At 39.6% G+C, this 22,981-nt stretch overlaps 1 protein-coding gene across 2 annotated transcripts in view; it reads left to right on the plus strand.

Moving 5' to 3' along the window:
* The window catches only part of LOC132434128 (uncharacterized), a 32,293-nt gene that overhangs the window by 1,651 nt on the left and 7,661 nt on the right, over positions 1-22,981 (plus strand). For both annotated transcript variants that reach the window (XM_060025773.1, XM_060025774.1), the window contains exon 2: positions 21,136-21,217. In XM_060025773.1, the coding sequence (XP_059881756.1) occupies positions 21,192-21,217 (26 nt within the window). In that variant the 5' untranslated portion in view covers positions 21,136-21,191. The remainder of the gene's footprint in view (positions 1-21,135; positions 21,218-22,981) is intronic.

Here is a 22,981-nt window from a genome sequence, read left to right on the forward strand (position 1 = left end):
ACCCACCTCAAGAAGTTGTAGTACAGTTAACATTTATGTATTGTGTACCATGCTCCTGGTAACCACTGTTTTACATTCTTCAGGCACATTAACTTGTTTAAGCCTTGAAACACACCTGTGAGATAGGTGCTGTTATACCCATTCTACAGATGAGGAAACTGAAACACAGAGGCTAAGTTACTTGACAGTACTGGGTTGAGACCCAGGTAGCTGATTCCAGAGTCTGCGCTGTACCTCTGATACCCACCTGTGTAATTCTGACCTGGTTCATGCTCCTGCCTCCTCTAGGAGTAACCACTGTCATGAGTTTAGTGTTTAATATTCTTATGCATTGAAAAAAAAAAGGTCTCTAAAACAACTCACAACTGGGGGAAAATATTTGCAAATGGTATATTCCATAAAGGACTTGTATCTGGAATATATAAAAGACACAACTCAAAAAAAATAGCCCAATTTAAAAATAAGCAAAGCTGACAACACCAAATGCTAATGAGGATGTAGAGCAGCAGGAACTCTCATTGCTGGTGCGAATACAGCTAGTTTGGAAGACAGTTCGGAAGACAGTTTGGCAGTTTCTTGCAAAACTAGCATACTTTGTACTTCCCTGGCAGTCCAGTGGTTAAAACTCCGTGCTTTCACCACAGGGGGCTTGGGTTCGATCCCTGGTCCAGGAGCTAAGATCCCACATGCTGTGAGGGGCAGCCAAAAAAACAAAACGAACAAACAAAAAAAACTAGCATACTCTTACCATATAATCCAGTAATCACACACCTTGGTATTTACCCAGATGAGTTGAAAACTTATGTCCACACAAAAACCTGCACATGGATGTTTATAACAGTTTTATTCATGATTGTCAAAAGTTGGAAGCCACAAAGGCGGCCTTCAGGAGGTGAACAAATAAACTGTAGTACATGCAGACAGTGGAATATTCTGGAGCATTAGAAAGAAATGAGTCATGAAAAGACATGGAGGAAACTTTAATGGATATTACTAAGTAAAAGAAGCCAATCTGAAAAGGCTACATACTGTATGATTCTAGCTATATGACATACTAGAAAAAGGCAAAACTATGGAGCCAATAAAAAGATCATTGGTTGTCAGGGACTAGGGTAGAAAGAGGGATGAATAGGTACAACACAGAGGGTTTTTAGGTCAGAAACCATTCTGAATGATGCTATAATGGTGAATACATGTCATTATATACTTGTCCAAACCCACAGAGTGAACCCGAATGTAAACTGTGGACTTTGGATGGCAATGATGTGTCAATCTAGGTTCTTCCATTGCAACAAATATAGCACTCTGATGGGGCATGTTGGTAGTGGGGGAGGCTGGAGGGTGGGCAGGGCAAGGGGTATATGGAAACTCTGTACTTTGCACTTAGTTTTTCTGTGAACTTAAAACTGCTCTTAAAAAAATAGCCTTTTTTTTTTAAATGGGCAAAGGCTTTGAATAGCTGTTTTTCTCAAGAAGTGATACAAATGACCAATAATACATGAAAAGACACTCAGCGTTCATTAGGTAAATGCAAATCAAAACCGTAAGATACCATTTCTCACCCACTAGAATTCCTAAAATAGAAAACAGACAACAGTCAGTGTTGGTGGGGACATGGAGAAATTGGAACCTTCGTACGTTGCTGATGGGAATGTAAAATGGTACAGCTACTTTGGAAAACAGTCTGGCAGTTTCTTAAAAAGGTAAACATGGACTTACTATATGATCCAGCAATTCCAATCCTAGTATCTACCCAGGAGAAATGAAAAGATTTGTCCACACAAAGACTTGTATGTGAATTGTTATAGCAGCATTAGTCACAATAGCTAAAAAGTAGAAACAGCCCCAAAGTCTATCAACTGGATATACCAAAAAAAATTTTTTTAAGTGGATAAACAACGTATGGTACATCCATACAATAGAAAACTCTTCAGCCAGGATGAACCTTGCAAACATTATGCTCAGAGAAAGAAGATAGACACACAACAATACAGTATGATACCATTTGTATGAAGGGTTCAGGAAAGGCAAATCTATAGAGACAGAAAGTAGATTAGTGAGCTGAGTAGAAATGAGGAGTAAATGTGTAGCATAAGGTTTCTGTTTAGGCTGATGGAAATGCCCTAAAATTAGTTCATGGTGATAGTGTACAGCTTTGTAAATATACTAAAATTTATTGAATTGTACACTTAAAATGGGTGAAGAATGAATTTTATGGTATGAAAATTATATCTCAATGAAGCTGTTGGAAAAAAATGGTCTCAGGACTTCCCTGGCGGTCCAGTGGTTAAGACTCCACACTTCCAATGCAGGGGGCGCGGGTTCGATCCCTCGTCAGGGAACTAAGATCTCACATGCCACACAGCGCAGCCAAAAAAAAAAAAGGTCTGATGATTTTTCAAATGTGTAAAGTCCAGTGTGTCTTAATAATGCCTTCTTCCTTTCATCACCTTAAAAAAGGAAAAAACCCTATTTGTCCTTATTAAAAACAATTATTTTAGAAAATTGGACAGGATAGCACAGTACAGAAAATAAATATCCTCTGTAAAATTAGAGGCAATGTAGCATATCGTGAAAAAAATTTATTGTCAGTCCCTGATATCAGTTACAAGCTGCATGTTACCTTTCCTCCATGAACATTGGTTTCTGCATCTGTAAAACGGGCATAACAATGGCTACCACACAGGGTTGAGAGGATTAAATGAGATAATGTATATACTAGGAAGTGCCTGGAAGAGTGTCTGCTTCACACAGATGTTTGATAAATGTCAGTTTTCTTTCCTTTGCCTACTAATCAGATTATGAGAATCCCGTTAACTTTCTTTAGCCTCAATCCCTACAACACATTTACAGAGTATATCCTAGTGACCAAGAACCAGTGGAGGGTGGTAGTCTTGTTGAGGTGGGAGGGTTGGAATGCACCCAGGGCATTGCCTAGATGCTGTGTTTGCATCTTAAGCCCCCATTTTTTACTTACATTATATGTTATGGATTAATACAAATAGAGATTTCTAAAGGTGATTTTATGAACATTTAACCCAAGATTTTCAATTTAACCCAAATTTTTCAATTTTCTGTAGAAAAGAATATTACTTTTTTTTTGGTAGGGGACATTGATGTACATATAGGTTAAGAACTAACCACTATCCCTAGCCACCTCTCGCCACTGTCGTTGGTGCCCAGTGAATGTTAAATTGGGTTGAATTGAAGACCTCAGCATTTAAGATACTTATGCTGTTGGTAGTGGAGTGAGAACTAGATCCCAGAATTGTTTTTTTAAGATTTTTTTGATGTGGACCATTTTAAAGTCTTTATTGAATTTGTTACAATATTGCTTCCGTTTTATGTTTTGGTTTTTTGGCCTCGAGCCATGTGGCATCTTCGCTCCCCGAATAGGGATCGAACCCACACCCCCTGCACTGGAAGGCAAAGTCTTAACCACTGGACTTCCAGGGAAGTCCCAGCTCCCAGAATTTTTTACGTGGGTTCGGTGTTGTTCTTCTACTCCATCCCTCCTCTCACCCCACTTTTGGCCTTGATTTAAAGCTTTTCTATCTAAAATGGTTGCATCCTTCTTCCTGAGACCACCACCTTAGAGTCAGAGATTTGAGCAGAGGGTGTTTTGGGTTCCAGTGGTATATGGGATCATGGGGTCCCAAGATGGAAGCAAAAGCAACGGGGAGGTATCAGGAATTGATCCATCAGGGCCAAGATATATAGCCACATGCCTTATACTCAGCCTTTTCTTTCTGGCCCCTGTAGGGAAGGGAAAGCAGCTTTTATAATTTTCCCTGTATTATGCTACACATTTTAAATTAAACTTTTAAGATAATTATAGATTCACATGTATAAGAAATAACACAGAAAAGTCAGATGTACCCTTTACCCAGTTTTTCCCAATGGTAACATATTGTAAAACAATAGTACTGTATCGCAACAAGGATACTGACATTGATATAATCAAGATACAGAACATTTCCATCACCACAAGGATCCCTCATGTCATCCTTTTCCTTCCTTAGTCCCTCCCTAATAAAGGGACTCCATTTTTATAATTTTGTTATTTGAAGAATGTTTTATAAATGGAATCATACAGTATGCAGCCTTTTGGATGGGCTTTTTTTTTTTTTCACTCAGCATAATTCTCTTGAGATTCATCCAGGTTGATAAATGTATCAGTGGTTTATTCCTTCTTATTTCTGAGTAGTATTCCATGGTATGGATTTACCACAGTTTAACCATTCACCCCTTAAAGGACATCTGGGTTGTTTCCAGTTTTGGGCTATTATAAGTAAAACTGTACGTATTTGTGTACAGCTTTTGTGTTAACACAAGCCTTCATTTCTTTAGTATAAATGCCCAGGAGTGCAATTGCTGGGTTATGTGTTTGTTGCATATTTAATTGTGTAAGAAACTATTAAATTGTTTTCCAGAGCAGCTGTACCATTTTGCATTCTGATTAGCAATATATGAGTGACCCAGTTCCTGTTCTGCTTTTGGTGAAGCAACTTTTTAATTTTAGCCATTTGATAGATGTGTAGGAATAGCTCATTATTGTTTTAATTTGCATTTCACTTATGGCTAGTGATGTTGACATCCTTTCATGTGCTTATTTCCCATCTTATATTTTCTCTAGTGAAATGGCTTTTCATGTCTTTTGCCCATATTCTAATTAAATTGTTTACCTGTTGAGTTTTGAGAGTTCTTTATATGTTCTAGGTGCTAGTTCTTTGTCAGATACCTGGTTTGCAAACATTTTCTACCACTCTGTAGCTTGATTTTTCATCTTTTCCGCACGGTCTTTCACAGAGCAGGAGTGTTTAATTTTGATGAAAGCCAATTTATAATTTTTTTTCCTTTTGTGGACTGTGCTTTTGGTGTCAAATTTAAGAACCCTAGCCCTAGGTCCAGAAGATTTTCTATGATTGTTTTCCTAAGAGTTTTATGTTTTACATTTAAGTACATGGCCCATTTTGAGTTAATTTTCATATAAGCTGTTAGATTTAGATTGAGGGGTTTTGTTTTGTTTTGTTTTTGCCTATGGATGTCTGATTACTCCAGAACCATTTGTTGAAAAGCCAGCTTTCCTCCACTGAATTGCTTTTGCACCCTTATCAAAATTCAGTTAAAAGCTACAATAATCAAAACAGTATGGTATTGGCATAAAAAACGGACAGATCAACAAAACAGGAAAAGAATGAAAAGGAAAAAAGAAGAAAATCTTGACATTTGTGACAACATGGATGGATCTCAAGAAAGACAAATACCATATGATTTCACTCATATGTAGAATCTAAAAAACAAAACAAAACAAAAAAAAGCAAGTAAAAAACAATGAGCAAATAAAACAAAAACAAACTCATAGATACAGAGAACAGATTGGTGATTATCAGAGCAGAAGGGAGCTGGAAGGTAGGCGAAATGGGTGAAGAGGGTCAATTGTATGGTGATGGATGGTAACTAGACTTTTGGTGGTGATCACTTTGTAGCGTATACAGATATCAGATTATAATGTTGTACAACTGAAACTCATAAAATGTAATATACCAATTTTACCTCCAAAAAAAAAGTCAGTTGAGCCTATCAGTTGGTGACAAATTCTCTTGGTTTTCCTTCATCTGAGAATTTCCTGATTTCCCCCAGCATTCCTGAAGGATATTTTCAATGGATATGGGATTCTGGATTGACATTTCAACACTTGAAAAGTATTGTGTCACTTCCTTCTGGCCTCTATGGCCTCTAATGAGAAATTAGCTGTCATTCAAATTGATTTTTCTCATATAGGTCCTAGATTTGTTTTTCTCTGGCTACTCTCAAGGTTTCTCCTTTATTTTAGTTATAATATCCAAAGTATGTAAAGAATCAGTAGCAAAACAAATGAACAGAGAAACCAAATAACCCAATTAAAAAATGGGTGAAGGACCTGAATAGACATTTCTCCAAAGAAGATATATGAAAGGCCAACAGGTACGTGAAAAGATGCTCAACATCACTAGTCATTGAGAAAATGCAAATTAAAACCACAATGAGATATCACCTCATGCCTGTTAGAATGGCCATCATCAAAAAAACAAGAGATAACAAATCATGGCACGGTTGTGAAAGGAAAAGGAAACCCTGTTGGTGGGATTGTAAATTGGCACAGCCACTATGAAACACACTATGGAGGATCCTTAAAAAATTAAGAATTAGAATTACCATATAATCCAGCTATTCCATTTCTGGGAATGTAGCCAAAGGAGATGAAAACACCAACTTGAAAAGATATCTGCATCCCCACGTTCATAGCAGCATTATTTATAATAGACAAGACATGGAAGCAACATAAGTGTCCACTGATGATGGATGAACGGATAAAGAAGTTGTGGTCTAAATATACAATGGAATATTATTCAGACATGAAAAAACAGGAAATCCTACCATTTGCAACAGCATGGATGGACCTTGAAGGCATTATGCTAAGTGAAATAAGTCATACAGAGAAAGAAAAATACTGTATGATCTCACTTACATGTGGAATCTAAAAACAAAAAAAAAAACCCCCCAAGTCACAGAGGCAGAGGGTAGAGAGAGGGGGAATTAGAGAAAGGAGGTCAAAAGGTACAAATTTCCAGTTTTAAGATAAATGAGTACTAGGAATGTAATACACAACATGACTATAGCTTACACTGCTCTATGATACATAGGAAAGTCCTTCAGAGTAAATCCTAAGAGTTCTCATCATAAGGAGAAATTTTTTTTTCTTTTTATTGTATCTATATGAGAAGATGGATGTTAGCTGAACCTACTGTGGTAATTATTTCACAATATATATAAATAAAACCATCATGCTGTATGTGTTAAAATTTTACAGTGATGTATGTCAATTTCTCAGTAAAACTGGAAACAAAAAACTAAACAAAAAAATAATATAATATCATCAGGATTTTGATTGAGATTGCATTGAATATGGATTATAATTGAATATAGAAATGACATCTTGGAAATTCCCTGGCTGTCCAGTGGTTAGGACTCTGTGCTTTCACTGCTGAGGGTGTGGGTTCAATCCCTGGTGGGGGAACTAAGATCCCACAAGCTGTGGGTGTGGCCCCCCCGAAAAAAAATGACATCTTTATACTGCTGAGTTTTCCTAACAGGGAACATAGAATGCTTTACACATAGTATGTGTATGTATATTCAGACCCTAAGAGAAACTCAAGACCTTTGGATGGGGATCAGAGAACAGAGCATTTGTTGCTCACAAAGCATCTTGTACCTGTTCCCCACACTAATTCTATTTTCTGCTGTGTCTGCTGTTAACCCATTTGGTCCAGTGAGTTCTTAATGTCAGATATTGTATTTTGTTCTAGAATGTCTATGTTATCTATTGCTATGAACAAATTACCTCAAAACTTATCAGCTAAAACAACAAACATTTATTATCTCATGGTTTCCTAGGGACCAGGAATCCAGGTGAGGCTTAGCTGTGTGCCTCTGGCTCAAGGTCCCTCATGAGGTGGTCATCAGTCAGCTGGCACTGTGGTATCATTGAGGGCTCACCTGGGCTGGGGAAGAGAGTGTGAGGTGGCATCCACTTCGTGGTTGTTGGCAGGCCTTGGGCCCTCATCACTTGGGGCTCTCCACAGGGCTGCCTCATTATAAGGCAACTGTTTTCCCCCATAGCAAGTGTTCAGAGAGTGAGAGTGAGTACAGTGTTCAAGATGGAAGCCACAGTCTTTTTGTAAACTTATTTTGGAAGTGACATCTCACGTCTACCAAATTTATTCAATAAATCCAGACCACACTCAAATGAATACTAGGAAGTGGAGATTATTAGTGACTATCTTAGAGGCTTTCCTACCACAGTGTCTATTTGATTTTTTACTGATTTGAATTCTCTGTTGAATTACTCTAGCTCTTCATCTGTTTTGTCTATCTTTTTGTCTTATTTTCTTTAACATGCTAATCATAGCCATTTTTAAAAGTCCCTATCTGCTAACTCCAATATCTAGATTATCCCTGGGTCAACTTCTTTGACTGTTTATCTCTTAATTATCAGTTAATTTTTCCTCCTTCTTTATAAGTTTAGTAACTTTTAACAAAAATATTTATTTATTTGGTTGCACTGGGTCTTAGTTGCAGCTTGCTGGCTCCTTAATTGTGGCAGGCGGGCTCCTTAGTTGTGGCTCATCAGCTCCTTAGTTGCAGCACGTGGGCTCCTTAGTTGTGACATGCATGTGGGATCTAGTTCCCTGACTAGGGATTGAACCCAGGCCCTCTGCATTAGGAGCGCAGAGTCTTAACCACTGTGCCACTAGGGAAGTCCCAAAGTTTAGTAACTTTTATTGTTAGCTGGACATCATGGATATGTTGTAGATTATGTTAATTTTTCTCTAAAGGAATATCAAGAAAAATAATAGATACATGTATATGTATAACTGAATCACTTTGCTGTACACCTGAAACTAACACAACATTGTAAGTCAACTATACTCCAATATAAAATAAACGTTTTTTTAAAACCACAAAAAAATAAAAAAGGAACATCAAGTTTTGTTTTGGCAGGCTTTGAGGCTTGAATTTAGGTTTCAGTTGTTTGGAAGTATTTTAGTTTTGCCCATAGTTGTAGATGCAGTCCTTATTCCTAGGGGATGCTTTTCTGGAGTCTTAACTGAATGCCTGGAGTATGCACCAAAATCTCTTCACTTTGGCCAGGCCCAGTCTCCAATGTCATGCAGCACTATGTGACTCTGAATTTCCCCATGTGCTCTCAGCTCCCCAAAGTTGTATGCTACGCTGTCTTATCTGCTCAGCCCAGCAGGTGGCCAAGGACTCGAACATCTATACTCAGACCTTTCAGGCTCTTTGCCTATGGTTACCTCCACTTCACTTCCCTGACCCTCAAATTCTGTGACACTAGCAGCCCTAAACCCCAGGCTCTGCCTCTTATACCCAGTAAGAATTCTGCTCCCTGTCTTGGCTCGACCACTCCAGGTCACACTTAGGGAAGTACCCTCAGGAGAAAATCTGCATTGGTTGCTCTCCATGCCTAAAAGTAGTTGAATGTATTTTGTCCCCTTTTATGTTTTATGTTTGTTTATTGTGCAAAGGTAAATCCAATACCAGCTACTCCCTCACGGCTGAAACTTTTAAGTCTTTGAAAAGCCTTAGTGGGAAGCCGATATTTCACCAGCTCTATTTTTTTTTTTTTTTTTTTGGTACGCGGGCCTCTCACTGTTGTGGCCTCTCCCGCTGCGGAGCACAGGCTCCGGACACGCAGGCTCAGCGGCCATGGCTCACGGGCCCAGCCGCTCCGCGGCATGTGGGATCCTCCCAGACCGGGGCATGAACCTGTGTCCCCTGCATCAGCAGGCGGACCCCCAACCACCACGCCACCAGGGAAGCCCACACCAGCTCTATTTTTATTTCCACTGTGCTGTTTCTTTTCCCTAATAGACAATTCACTTTTATGGGTGCCATATCCTCTCTTATCTTTTTGAGGATTTTAATATTTACTTTAAAGTCTCTTTTGATTTTCTCTATTAACTCTTTTCCTTAGTCATTAGTTTTTTTTTGTTTGTATAGCATTGTGCCTCTCTTTTCTACTGTTGGTTTTCTTCAAATATTTGGCAAGTTCTGGCTAAGTGCTCAAGTCTGTCTTTGAGATTCTCTGATGGATTCTCTTTGAATGGTTTTATTTACTGTGAAGTGGCATTAGTCTCTGTGGAGTCAAGATAAGACATTGCTAGGCAGGGTACACTTGTGGTTAGACTTTGGGATAATGGGGGTCCCCAGACCTGCTGGGTGTTACCAGCCATCCAGCAAGGGGCCTCACAATCATTGCTCTCACCTGGTGGTTGATGCATCTGTTTTTGTCTGCTTGCCACAGGTGGGGAAAGAGAGGAAGTCAGTCATCTTTTTGCTTCACATGAATCCCCAAACCAATCATCCCAATAAGTTTCTCTCCTGCTCCCCAGATCTGTCACTCTGACGGACAGAGACTCCCAGGGACTCTCTGCCTCTCACAGTGATGTTCTCCTGCCTGTATTTTGTTCTTTGGTTTCCTCTGTCAACCGCATCCTGCCTGCCTTCCATTTCTGAGAGATTCCTTATGGCTTCTGGTTCAACAGGGTACCACATTTTGCTTTCCAGCGCTATTATGGATTTATTTAAAGATCTACTTTCTTTTACCTCTGTTGTTTGAGGTAGGAGAGAGAGGCACTGTACACAGATGGCAGTCTGATGTCTGGCCTTAGTGGCTCCTGAGAACCTTTCTGTTGTCTTGACACCGAAAGCTGACTTGGCTCAGCATAGAATTCTTGAGTCACAATCATTTTCCCTCAAAACTCTGTAGAACATGACTACACTGTCCTTTAACATTTAGTATTTCATGTGGTAATTCTTATGCCATTCTGATTCTTTTTTCTTTTTAGGTAACCTTTTTTTTTTCCTGCCTTAATGTTTTCTTGTTCTTTACGTTCAAAAATCTTAACCAGGATATGTATACATATGGAAAGCTTGGTGTTACTTTTGCCTCATTAAGTCAATTTAAAATTATATGATTTAAGGGTCAAGGCTTCCTTCACTTCAAGGAATTGCATTTGCACCTTTGTCTAAAATCAACTGACAATATATGGGTCTATATCTAGACTCTATTCTGTTCCATCTCTCTTGACATCAGCAATCTCATACTGTCTTGATTACTGTCCAACTTTACTTTTACAAAATTCTAGGTTGTTGGCACTTCCATATGGACTTTAGGAACAGCATATCAATTTCAACTACCAAAAAAGTTTGCTGAAAATTTTATTGAGATTACACTGAATCTATAGATCAATTTGAGTGTGGAATTCACATTTTAATAGTTTTGAATCTTCTGATTCACGACCTTGGTTTATCTCTTCATTTATTTAGGTCTTTAATTTCTTTCAATAATGTTTTGTAGTTTTTAGTGTACAGATCTTCCACATATTTTTTGTCAGAGTATTTCATATTTTTGATGCTATAGTAAATGATATTTTTAAAATTTTAATTCCCAATTGTTCAGTGCTATGAACAACTGACTTTTAATACATTTGTTTAAGAGCACTTTTAGGTTCACAACAAATACAATTGGTTTTTACATATTGATCTTATATCCTTCACTTTGCTAAACTCTGGTAGCTTTTTGGATGATCCCACAGGATTTTATACACAATCATGTTGTCTGCAAAATAAAGGCAGTTTTATTTCTTCCTTTCCAATCTGATTACCTTTTACTTCTCTCTTTTATTTTTTAATTTTAATCTTTGTAGTTCATTGAAAGAGGTGATCATCATTTAATGGCTGATTGTATCAAATCTGAAAAACATTAGTATAATCAATGAGCAAAATTATGATATAGATGCAAGTGAGAGGTTTTTGTCTCATTTGCAATTTGCAGCATAAATTGATGAGGGAATGTTAACACATGTAAGTTATGCATGTAAAGGGCTGAATCATCGCAGTCATGAGGTTCTGACTCTAGAAATCTGTTACTAAAAGTATACAATTTGACTTCAGGAAAAAAATCAACAAGTGATAATAAATCAGATTTTAGGTTGGTTACTGGACTAGATTAAGCATGGTAAGGGAAGTCTGATATTATGCTTCTTCTTTGACATCGTTGCCCCATTCAGGAGTGTGGTAGGTTTACCGATGGTGTAAGGGATAATTACTTCTATTTCTTAACTTAGTTCACTGTCTAAAACTTCCAGTACAATGTTGCATAGAAGCAATGAGGGCAAACATCCTTGCCTTATTCCTGAATTTAAGGGGAAAACCTTCAGTATTTTACCATCGGGTATATTGTTAGCTCTAAGTTTTTCATAGATGTCCTTCATCAGGTTGAGGATGTTCTAACTACTCCTAGTTTGCTGGGAGATTTTTTTCAGGAACAGATGTTGATTTTGTCAAATGTTTTTTATGCATCTGTTGAGATAATCATATGATTTTTGTTTTTTAGTCTATTAATATGGTGAATTATATTGATTGGTTTTTGAATGTTGAATCAACCTTGCATTCCCGAGGGTAAACTCCTTTGGTAATGATGTATTATCTTTTTATATGTTGTTGTTTTCAATTTGCTAAGATTTTGTAAATAATATTTGCATCCATGTTTATGAGAGATGTTGTTTTGTAGTTTTCTCATGTCATCTTTGTCTGGTTTTGATATCAGATAATGCTGCACTCATAAAACAAGATGGGAAGTATTTCCTCCTTTTTTTCTGGAAGAGTTTGTGTAGAATTGGTATTATTTCTTCCTCAGAAGTTTGGTAGAATTTACTAGTAAAGCCATGTGGACCTGAAGTTTTCTTTGTGGGAAAGTTAAATAAATTCAATGTCTTTAATAGATATAGAGTTATTCAGGTTATATATTTCTTCTTGCATGAGCTTTGGTACTTTGTGTCTTTTAAAGATTTTGTCCATGTCATCTATGTTGTCAAACTTATCCGCATAGCATTGTTCATAATGTTCCCTTATTTTAGTATCTATAGAATCTGCATCAGTCACCTTTATCATTCTTGATATTGATAATTCGCATCTTATTCATTTTTTCCTGATCTAGTCTATCTAGAGGATTGTACACTTTGTTGAGCTTTTGGTTTTATTGACTTTTTTCTTTTCTTTGTCTGTTTTCTATTTCATTTCTTTTCACTCTGATTTTTAAAATTTCTTGTGCTTACGTTGGCTTTTATTTGCTCTTCCATTTCTAGTTTCTTAAAGTAGAAACTGAGGTCATTGATTTGAGACATTTCTTATTTTCTTTTTTAATTAATTATTTATTGAAGTATAGTTGATTTACAATGTTGTGTTAATTTCTGGTGTAGAGCAAAGTGATTCAGTTATACATATTCTTTTTTATATTCTTTTCCATTACAGTTTATTACAGGATGTTGAATTATAGTTCCCTGTGCTATACAGTAGAACCTTGTTTTTTATTTTTTAATTTTTTTTTACTTTTTGGCTGTGCCACGTGGCATGCAGGATCTTAGTTCCCTGACGCCCCCATGCCCCCTGCAGTGAAACCCACGCCCCCTGCAGTGAAAGTGCAGAGCCTTAACCACTGGACTGCCAGGGAAGTCCCATGTTTATCTATTTTATATATAGTGGTTTGTATCTGCTAACCCCAAACTCCTAATTTATCCCTCCCCCACCCTCTTTACCCTTTGGTAACCATAAGCTTATTTTCTAGAGACATTTCTTACTTTCTAATATAGGTGTTTTTAGTGCTATAAATTTCCCTCCATGTACTGCTTTAGCTGCATCCCACAAATTTTGATATTTTTTCTTTTCTTTCAGTTCAAAATGCTTTCTAACTTTCCTTTTGATTTTTTATTTCATATATATACATATATATATATATATGTATACACACACACACACACACACACACACACACACACACACACACACATATATATATTTTAGCTGCACTGCAAATCCTGTGGGATCTTAGTTGCCTGACCAGGGATTGAACCCAGGCCCTTGGCAGTGAGCACAGAGTTCTAACCACTAGACTGCCAGGGAATTCCCTATTTCACACATATATTATTTATGTATTTATTTATTTTTGAATTTTATTTTATTTTATTTTTTTATACAGCAGGTTCTTATTAGTTATCCATTTTATACATATTAGTGTATACATGTTAATCCCAATCTCCCAATTCATCACACCACCACCTCACCTCCCCTGCCACTTTCCCCCCTTGGTGTCCATACGTTTGTTCTCTACATCTCATACACATATATTATTTAAAGGTGTGTTGTTTAGTATCCAATTATTTGGGGATTTTTCTAGGATCTTTCTGTTACTAATTTATAATTTAATTCCATGTGGTCAGAGAATGTACTTGAAATTACTTAAATCTTTTATTTTTTTTTAATTTTATTTATTTATTTATTTATTTTTTAACATTTTTATTGGAGTATAATTGCTTTACAATGGTATGTTAGTTTCAGCTTCACAACAAAATGAATCAGTTATATATATACATATATTCCCATATCTCTTCCCGCTTGCGTCTCCCTCCCTCCCACCCTCCCTATCCCACCCCTCCAGGCGGTCACAAAGCACCGAGCTGATCTCCCTGTGCTATGCAGCTGCTTCCCACTAGCTATCTACCTTACGTTTGGTAGTGTATATATGTCCATGCCTCTTTATCGCTTTGTCACCGTTTACCCTTCCCCCTCCCCATAGCCTCAAGTCCATTCTCTAGTAAGTCTGTGTCTTTATTCCTGTTTCACCCCTAGGTTTTTCATGACATTTTTTTTTCTTAAATTCCATATATATGTGTTAGCATACGGTATTTGTCTCTCTCTTTCTGACTTACTTCACTCTGTATGACAGACTCTAGGTCTATCCACCTCATTACAAATAGCTCAATTTTGTCTCTTTTTATGGCTGAGTAATATTCCATTGTATATATGTGCCACATCTTCTTTATCCATTCATCTGATGATGGACACTTAGGTTGTTTCCATCTCTGGGCTATTGTAAATAGAGCTGCAATGAACATTTTGGTACATGACTCTTTTTGAATTATGGTTTTCTCAGGGTATATGCCCAGTAGTGGGATTGCTGGGTCATATGGTAGTTCTATTTGTAGCTTTTTAAGGAACCTCCATACTGTTCTCCACAGTGGCTGTATCAATTTACATTCCCACCAACAGTGTAAGAGGGTTCCCTTTTCTCCACACCCTCTCCAGCATTTATTGCTTCTAGATTTTTTGATGATGGCCATTCTGACTGGTGTGAGATGATATCTCATTGTAGTTTTGATTTGCATTTCTCTAATGATTAGTGATGTTGAGCATTCTTTCATGTGTTTGTTGGCACTCTGTATATCTTCTTTGGAGAAATGTCTATTTAGGTCTTCTGCCCATTTTTGGATTGGGTTCTTTGTTTTTTTGTTATTAAGCTGCATGAGCTGCTTATAAATTTTGGAGATTAATCCTTTGTCAGTTGCTTCATTTGCAAATATTTTCTCCCATTCTGAGGGTTGTCTTTTGGTCTTCTTTATGGTTTCCTTTGCTGCGCAAAAGCTTTTAAGTTTCATTAGGTCCCATTCGTTTACTTTTGTTTTTATTTCCATTTCTCTAGGAGGTGGGTCAAAAAGGACCTTGCTGTGATTTATGTCATAGAGTGTTCTGCCTATGTTTTCCTCTAAGAGTTTGATAGTTTCTGGCCTTATATTTAGGTCTTTAATCCATTTTGAGCTTATTTTTGTGTATGGTGTTAGGGAGTGATCTAATCTCATACTTTTACATGTAGCTGTCCAGTTTTCCCAGCACCACTTATTGAATAGGCTGTCCTTTCTCCACTGTACATTTCTGCCTCCTTTGTCAAGGATAAGGTGACCATATGTGCGTGGGTTTATCTCTGGGCTTTCTATCCTGTTCCATTGATCTATATTTCTGTTTTTGTGCCAGTACCATACTGTCTTGATTACTGTAGCTTTGTAGTATAGTCTGAAGTCAGGAAGCCTGATTCCTCCAGCTCCATTTTTCGTTCTCAAGATTGCTTTGGCTATTCGGGGTCTTTTGTGTTTCCATACAAATTGTGAAATTTTTTGTTCTAGTTCTGTGAAAAATGCCAGTGGTAGTTTCATAGGGATTGCATTGAATCTGTAGATTGCTTTGGGTAGTAGAGTCATTTTCACAATGTTGATTCTTCCAATCCAAGAACATGGTATATCTCTCCATCTATTTGTATCATCTTTAATTTCTTTCATCAGTGTCTTATAATTTTCTGCATACAGGTCTTTTGTCTCCTTAGGTAGGTTTATTCCTAGGTATTTTATTCTTTTTGTTGCAATGGTAAATGGGAGTGTTTTCTTGATTTCACTTTCAGATTTTTCATCCTTAGTGTATAGGAATGCCAGAGATTTCTGTGCATTAATTTTGTATCCTGCTACTTTACCAAATTCATTGATTAGCTCTAGTAGTTTTCTGGTAGCATCTTTAGGATTCTCTATGTATAGTATCATGTCATCTGCAAACAGTGACAGCTTTACTTCTTCTTTTCCGATTTGGATTCCTTTTATTTCCTTTTCTTCTCTGATTGCTGTGGCTAAAACTTCCAAAACTATGTTGAATAAGAGTGGTGAGAGTGGGCAACCTTGTCTTGTTCCTGATCTTAGTGGAAATGCTTTCAGTTTTTCACCATTGAGGACGATGTTGGCTGTGGGTTTGTCATATATGGCCTTTATTATGTTGAGGAAAGTTCCCTCTATGCCTACTTTCTGCAGGGTTTTTATCATAAATTGGTGTAGAATTTTGTCAAAAGCTTTCTCTGCATCTATTGAGATGATCATATGGTTTTTCTCCTTCAATTTGTTAATATGGTGTATCACGTTGATTGATTTGCGTATATTGAAGAATCCTTGCATTCCTGGAATAAACCCCACTTGATCATGGTGTATGATCCGTTTAATGTGCTGTTGGATTCTGTTTGCTAGTATTTTGTTGAGGATCTTTGCATCTATGTTCATCAGTGATATTGGCCTGTAGTTTTCTTTCTTTGTGACATCCTTGTCTGGTTTTGGTATCAGGGTGATGGTGGCCTCGTAGAATGAGTTGGGGAGTGTTCCTCCCTCTGCTATATTTTGGAAGAGTCTGAGAAGGATAGGTGATAGCTCTTCTCTAAATGTTTGATAGAATTCGCCTGTGAAGCCATCTGGTCCTGGGCTTTTGCTTGTTGGAAGATTTTTAATCACAGTTTCAATTTCAGTGCTTGTGATTGGTCTGTTCATATTTTCTATTTCTTTCTGATTCAGTCTTGGCAGGTTGTGCCTTTCTAAGAATTTGTCCATTTCTTCCAGGTTGTCCATTTTATTGGCATAGAGTTGCTTGTAGTAATCTCTCATGATCTTTTGTATTTCTGCAGTGTCAGTTGTTACTTCTCCTTTTTCATTTCTAATTCTATCGATTTGAGTCTTCTCCCTTTTTTTCTTGATGAGTCTGGCTAATGGTTTATCAATTTTGTTTATCCTTTCAAAGAACCAGCTTTTAGTTTTATTGATCTTTGCTATCGTTTCCTTCATTTCTTTTTCATTTATTTCTGATCTGATTTTTATGATTTCTTTCCTCCTGCTAACTTTGGGGGTTTTTTTGTTCTTCTTTCTCTAATTGCTTTAGGTGCAAGGTTAGGTTGTTTATTCGAGATGTTTCCTGTTTCTTAAGGTAAGATTGTATTGCTACAAACTTCCCTCTTAGAACTGCTTTTGCTGCATCCCATAGATTTTGAGTCGTCGTGTCTCCATTGTCATTTGTTTCTAGGTATTTTTTGATTTCCTCTTTGATTTCTTCAGTGATCACTTCGTTATTAAGTAGTGTATTGTTTAGCCTCCATGTGTTTGTATTTTTTACAGATCTTCTCCTGTAATTGATATCAAGTCTCATAGCGTTGTGGTCGGAAAAGATACTTGATACAATTTCAATTTTCTTAAATTTACCAAGGCTTGATTTGTGACCCAAGATATGATCTATCCTGGAGAATGTTCCATGAGCACTTGAGAAAAATGTGTATTCTGTTGTTTTTGGATGGAATGTCCTATAAATATCAATTAACTCCATCTCATTTAATGTATCATTTAAAGCTTGTGTTTCCTTATTTATTTTCATTTTGGATGATCTGTCCATTGGTGAAAGTGGGGTGTTAAAGTCCCCTACTATGAATGTGTTACTGTCGATTTCCCCTTTTATGGTTGTCAGTATTTGCCTTATGTATTGAGGTGCTCCTATGTTGGGTGCATAAATATTTACAATTGTTATATCTTCCTCTTGGATCGATCCCTTGATCATTATGTAGTGTCCTTCTTTGTCTCTTCTAATAGTCTTTGTTTTAAAGTCTATTTTGTCTGATATGAGAATTGCTACTCCAGCTTTGTTTTGGTTTCCATTTGCATGAAATACCTTTTTCCATCCCCTTACTTTCAGTCTGTATGTGTCTCTAGGTCTGAAGTGGGTCTCTTGTAGACAGCAAATATATGGGTCTTGTTTTTGTATCCATTCAGCCAATCTGTGTCTTTTGGTGGGAGCATTTAGTCCATTTACATTTAAGGTAATTATCGATACGTGTGTTCCCATTCCCATTTTCTTAATTGTTTTGGGTTCGTTATTGTAGGTCTTTTCCTTCTTTTGTGTTTCTTGCCTAGAGAAGTTCCTTTAGCAGTTGTTGTAGAGCTGGTTTGGTGGTGCTGAACTCTCTCAGCTTTTGCTTGTCTGTAAAGGTTTTAATCTCCATCAAATCTGAATGAGATCCTTGCTGGGTAGAGTAATCTTGGTTGCAGGTTTTTCTCCTTCAACACTTTCACTGTCACTCCCTTCTGGCTTGCAGAGTTTCTGCTGAAAGATCAGCTGTTAACCTTATGGGGATTCCCTTGTGTGTTATTTGTTGTTTTTCCCTTGCTGCTTTTAATATGTTTTCTTTGTATTTAATTTTTGACAGTTTGATTAATATGTGTCTTGGCGTATTTCTCCTTGGATTTATCCTGTATAGGACTCTCTGTGCTTCCTGGACTTGATTAACTATTTCCTTTCCCATATTAGGGAAGTTTTCAACTATAATCTCTTCAAATATTTTCTCAGTCCCTTTCTTTTTCTCTTCTTCTTCTGGAACCCCTATAATTCGAATGTTGGTGCGTTTAATGTTGTCCCAGAGGTCTCTGAGACTGTACTCAGTTCTTTTCATTCTTTTTTCTTTATTCTGCTCTGCAGTAGTTATTTCCACTATTTTATCTTCCAGGTCACTTATCCGTTCTTCTGCCTCAGTTATTCTGCTATTGATTCCATCTAGAGTACTTTTAATTTCATTTATTGTGTTGTTCATCGTTGCTTGTTTCATCTTTAGTTCTTCTAGGTCCTTGTTAACTGATTCTTGCATTTTGTCCATTCTATTGTCCATTCTATCTCCAAGATTTCGGATCAACCTTACTATCATTATTCTGAATTCTTTTTCAGGTAGACTGCCTATTTCCTCTTCATTTGTTAGGTCTGGTGGGTTTTTATCTTGCTCCTTCATCTGCTGTGTGTTTTTCTGTCTTTTCATTTTGCTTATCTTACTGTGTTTGGGGTCTCCTTTTTTGCAGGCTGAAGGTTCGTAGTTCCTGTTGTTTTTTGTGTCTGTCCCCAGTGGCTAAGGTTGGTTCAGTGGGTTGTGTAGGCTTCCTGGTGGAGGGTACTAGTGCCTGTGTTCTGGTGGATGAGGCTGGATCTTGTCTTTCTGGTGGGCAGGTCCACGTCTGGTGGTGTGTTTTGGGGTGTCTGTAGACTTATGATTTTGGGCAGCCTCTCTGCTAATGGGTGGGGTTGTGTTCCTGTCTTGCTAGTTGTTTGGCATAGGATGTCCAGCACTGTAGCTTGCTGGTCGTTGAGTGAAGCTGGGTGCTGGCGTTGAGATGGAGATCTCTCGGAGATTTTTGCTGTTTGATATTATGTGCAGCTGGGAGGCCTCTTGTGGACCAGCGTCCTGAAGTTGGCTCTCCCACCTCAGAGGCACAGCACTGACTCCTGGCTGCAGCACCAAGAGCCTTTCATCCACAGGGCTCCTTAATTTGGGATGATTCGTTGTCTATTCAGGTATTCCACAGATGCAGGGTATATCAAGTTGATTGTGGAGCTTTAATCCGCTGCTTCTGAGGCTGCTGGGAGAGATTTCCCTTTCTCTTCTTTGTTCTCACAGTTCCTAGGGGCTCAGCTTTGGATTTGGCCCCGCCTGTGCATGTAGGTCGCCGGAGGGCGTCTGTTCTTTGCTCAGACAGGACGGGGTTAAAGGAGCCGCTGATTCGGAGGCTCTGGCTCACTCAGGCCGCGGGGTAGGGAGGGTCACGGAGTGTGGGGCGGGCCTGCGGCAGCAGAGGCCGGCGTGACGTTGCAACCTGAGGCGCGCGGTGCGTTCTCCCGGGGGAGTTGTCCCTGGATCCCGGGACCCTGGCAGTGGCGGGCTGCACAGGCTCCCCGGAAGGGCGTGTGGCTAGTGACCTGTGTTCGCACACAGGCCTCCTGGTGGCGGCAGCAGCGGCCTTAGCGTCTCATGTCTGTCTCTGGGCTCCGCACTTTTAGCCGCGGCTCGCGCCCGTCCCTGGAGCTCTCTCAAGCAGCGTTCTTAATCCCCTCTCCTCGTGCACCAGGAAACAAAGAGGGACGTAAAAGTCTCTTGCCTCTTCGGCAGGTCCAGACTTTTCCCCGGAAGCTCTCTCCCGGCTAGCCGCGGTGCACTAACGCCCTGCAGGCTGTGTTCACGCCGCCAACCTCAGTCCTCTCCCGGCGCTCCGACAAAAGCCGGAGCCTCAGCTCCCAGTCCCGCCCGCCCCGGCGGGCGAGCAGACAAGCCTCTCGGCTGGTGAGTGCCGGTCGGCCCGATCCTCTGCGCTGGAATCTGTCCGCTTTGCCCTCTGCACCCCTGTTGCTGTGCTCTCCTCCGCGGTTCCCAAGCTCCCCCACTCCGCCTCCCGAAGTCTCCACCCGCGAAGGGGCTTCCTAGTGTGTGGACACTTTTCCTCCTTCACAACTCTCTCCCGCTGGTGCAGGACCCGTCCCTATCCTTTTGTCTCTGTTTAGTTTTTTCTTTTGCCCTAACCAGGTACGTGGGGGGTTCCTTGCCTTTTGGGAGGTCTGAGGTCTTCTGCCAGCGTTCAGTAGGTGCTCCGTAGGAGTTGTTCCACGCGTAGATGTATTTCTGGTGTATCTGTGGGGAGGAAGGTGATCTCCGCGTCTTACTCAAATCTTTTAAATTATAGAGGCTTGTTTCATGGTTGAGAATGTGATCTTTCTTGGTAAATATTTCATGTGTATGTGAAACTAAGGCATTCTTCAGTTTTAACCACCATAGTTTTGTAATTATTATTTAGTTACATTTATAGTAATTTGGGGAGGGTATAAAAGCTATTGTCTTGAATCAGAAGATGTCTATTTGACTTCTTCAGGCACCCTGAGGGCAGTCTGTGTGTCCTGTTTACATTTCTATCCCCTGAGCATTATTCCTGGACCAGAATGAAAGCTCAGCAGACACTGGTTGAATAAATGGATTACACTTAGAAATGGTCATTTTAAATGGTTATTTTAAAAACAAGATTATTGTGTTATGTGACAAGACTGAGTCTTATACACCTTTGTGTCTTTGTGTCTCTACAGGGCTTTGCATACAGCTTGGCACATTGCAGGAGCTCAGGCAGCATTGATGGCATTGAATGGAACAAAAGAGATACCTACAAAGGTGCTTTCTCTGACTGGTTGGGATTTAAAGCCACCCTGAGGCAATGACAAGCTACTCTGGCCAAGGTTGGAGAGGTTGTCCTGTCATAAAGCCCCCTAAGACATGATGTCACACACAGACAGTGCTCTCCTGTGAAAGGGAGGGGCTGTGCACTGGACTGCCAGACTTAGCTGAGCTCCGGTGCCTTTCTCAGTCTCAGTCCTGGAGCCTGAGGGGAGGTGAATAGGTTGCCTGTACACTGATATGGTCAAAGGATACTCTGCAAATCACTAACGTCATCAGGGTTGGTAGATTTGGTAAGCAGTTTCAAAAGGCTGCGCTCAGTAAACCACCCAAGCAGGTGAAAATTGTCTTTACGACTCCTAGCCTGCCTGTCCTGCATCCCTTTCTACTTGACGTTCCCCCTTTCCCCCTCTTCTTCTCTCACTCAGGACTCATTTTCTCTCCTCCAAACCTTCCCTCAGAAAAAGCCTGATAACTTTGCTCACACCAAGTTATAAATAACTAAAAAGCTTACTGTAGAGTATACTGCTAGCAGTATTCTCAGAGAAGGAAATTCAGTATGAAGGGAGGTGCTGTAGTTCCCTGCAGAGAGATGAAGTGAGCTGAGGCCCGAAAAAGGCCCACTGGATTTGGTGACTAGGAGCATATTGGTGACTTTGGTGAGAGAGGCTTCAGAGGTTGATGGGGACAGAAACAGATTGCAGTGGGCTGTGGAGTGAGGGAGAGGTGAAGAGGGGTGAAGATACGTACTGCAGTCAGCTCTCTCAAGGAGACTGGTGTGAAGGGTAGGGGACAATAAGGACTGTATCTGGAGAAGGGATATGGGTTCAAGGGAGAAGGCCTTTCTTTTTTTAGTGGAAGAGATGAGTGATATGTTTAAATACTGATGGGAAGGAGCCAGAAAAGGAAAGGATGAATATACAAGTGAGAGAGGGGACCTCCAAACACCCAGGTTATGAGAAGACCAGGTGAATGGAGTACGAGAGGGGGCTAGCCCCAGAGAGGGGGGCGCAGCCTCCTCCCCTGAAGAGGAAATGACCTGTGAGAAGCAGAGGATGGATGAGTTTGGTGGCAGAAAGTCTAGGGAACACCCATCTGGTAGCGCGTGTGTTCCCTGGTGAAGGTGAGGAAGGCAGAGGAGGGGCTGGAGGTTTAAAGAGAGGTTCCGAAATAGTCCCTGTGGGGCTTCCCTGGTGGTGCAGTGGTTGAGAGTCCGCCTGCCGATGCAGGCGACACGGGTTCGTGCCCCAGTCTGGGAAGATCCCACATGCCGCGGAGCGGCTAGGCCCGTGAGCCATGGCCGCTGAGCCTGCGCGTCTGGAGCCTGTGCTCCGCAACGGGAGAGGCCACAACAGTGAGAGGCCCACGTACATCTAAAAAAATAAAATAAAATAAAAAAACGAAATAGTCCCTGTGGAGAATGGGGAACTCACTTGGGAAACAGAGGCTCACCAGGCCACACTGAGGTCCACCTCACCCTGGAGACATTGACTGTACCACAGTGTCAGTTTATATGCAATTTGACACTGAAGGTGGGATTCTAGACAGGGAATTTCTGAGGCAGCTAGGGAATCTCCCCCAGAACTCCCAAGATTATTCCCAAAATGCTGTATAACACAGAAAATACTTTAAACTGTTCGTAGTTTTTAATCCTTTTTATTTACTATTATAATTAGCCACCTACACCTGGGGTCATTTTACACAAAATGTTTAACAGAGCTATACCTTTTTCCTTAATCCTCTCCCAACCCCGCTTTTCCC

This window comes from Delphinus delphis, chromosome 11 (genome assembly GCF_949987515.2).
Source record: "Delphinus delphis chromosome 11, mDelDel1.2, whole genome shotgun sequence".
NCBI lineage: Eukaryota > Metazoa > Chordata > Mammalia > Artiodactyla > Delphinidae > Delphinus > Delphinus delphis.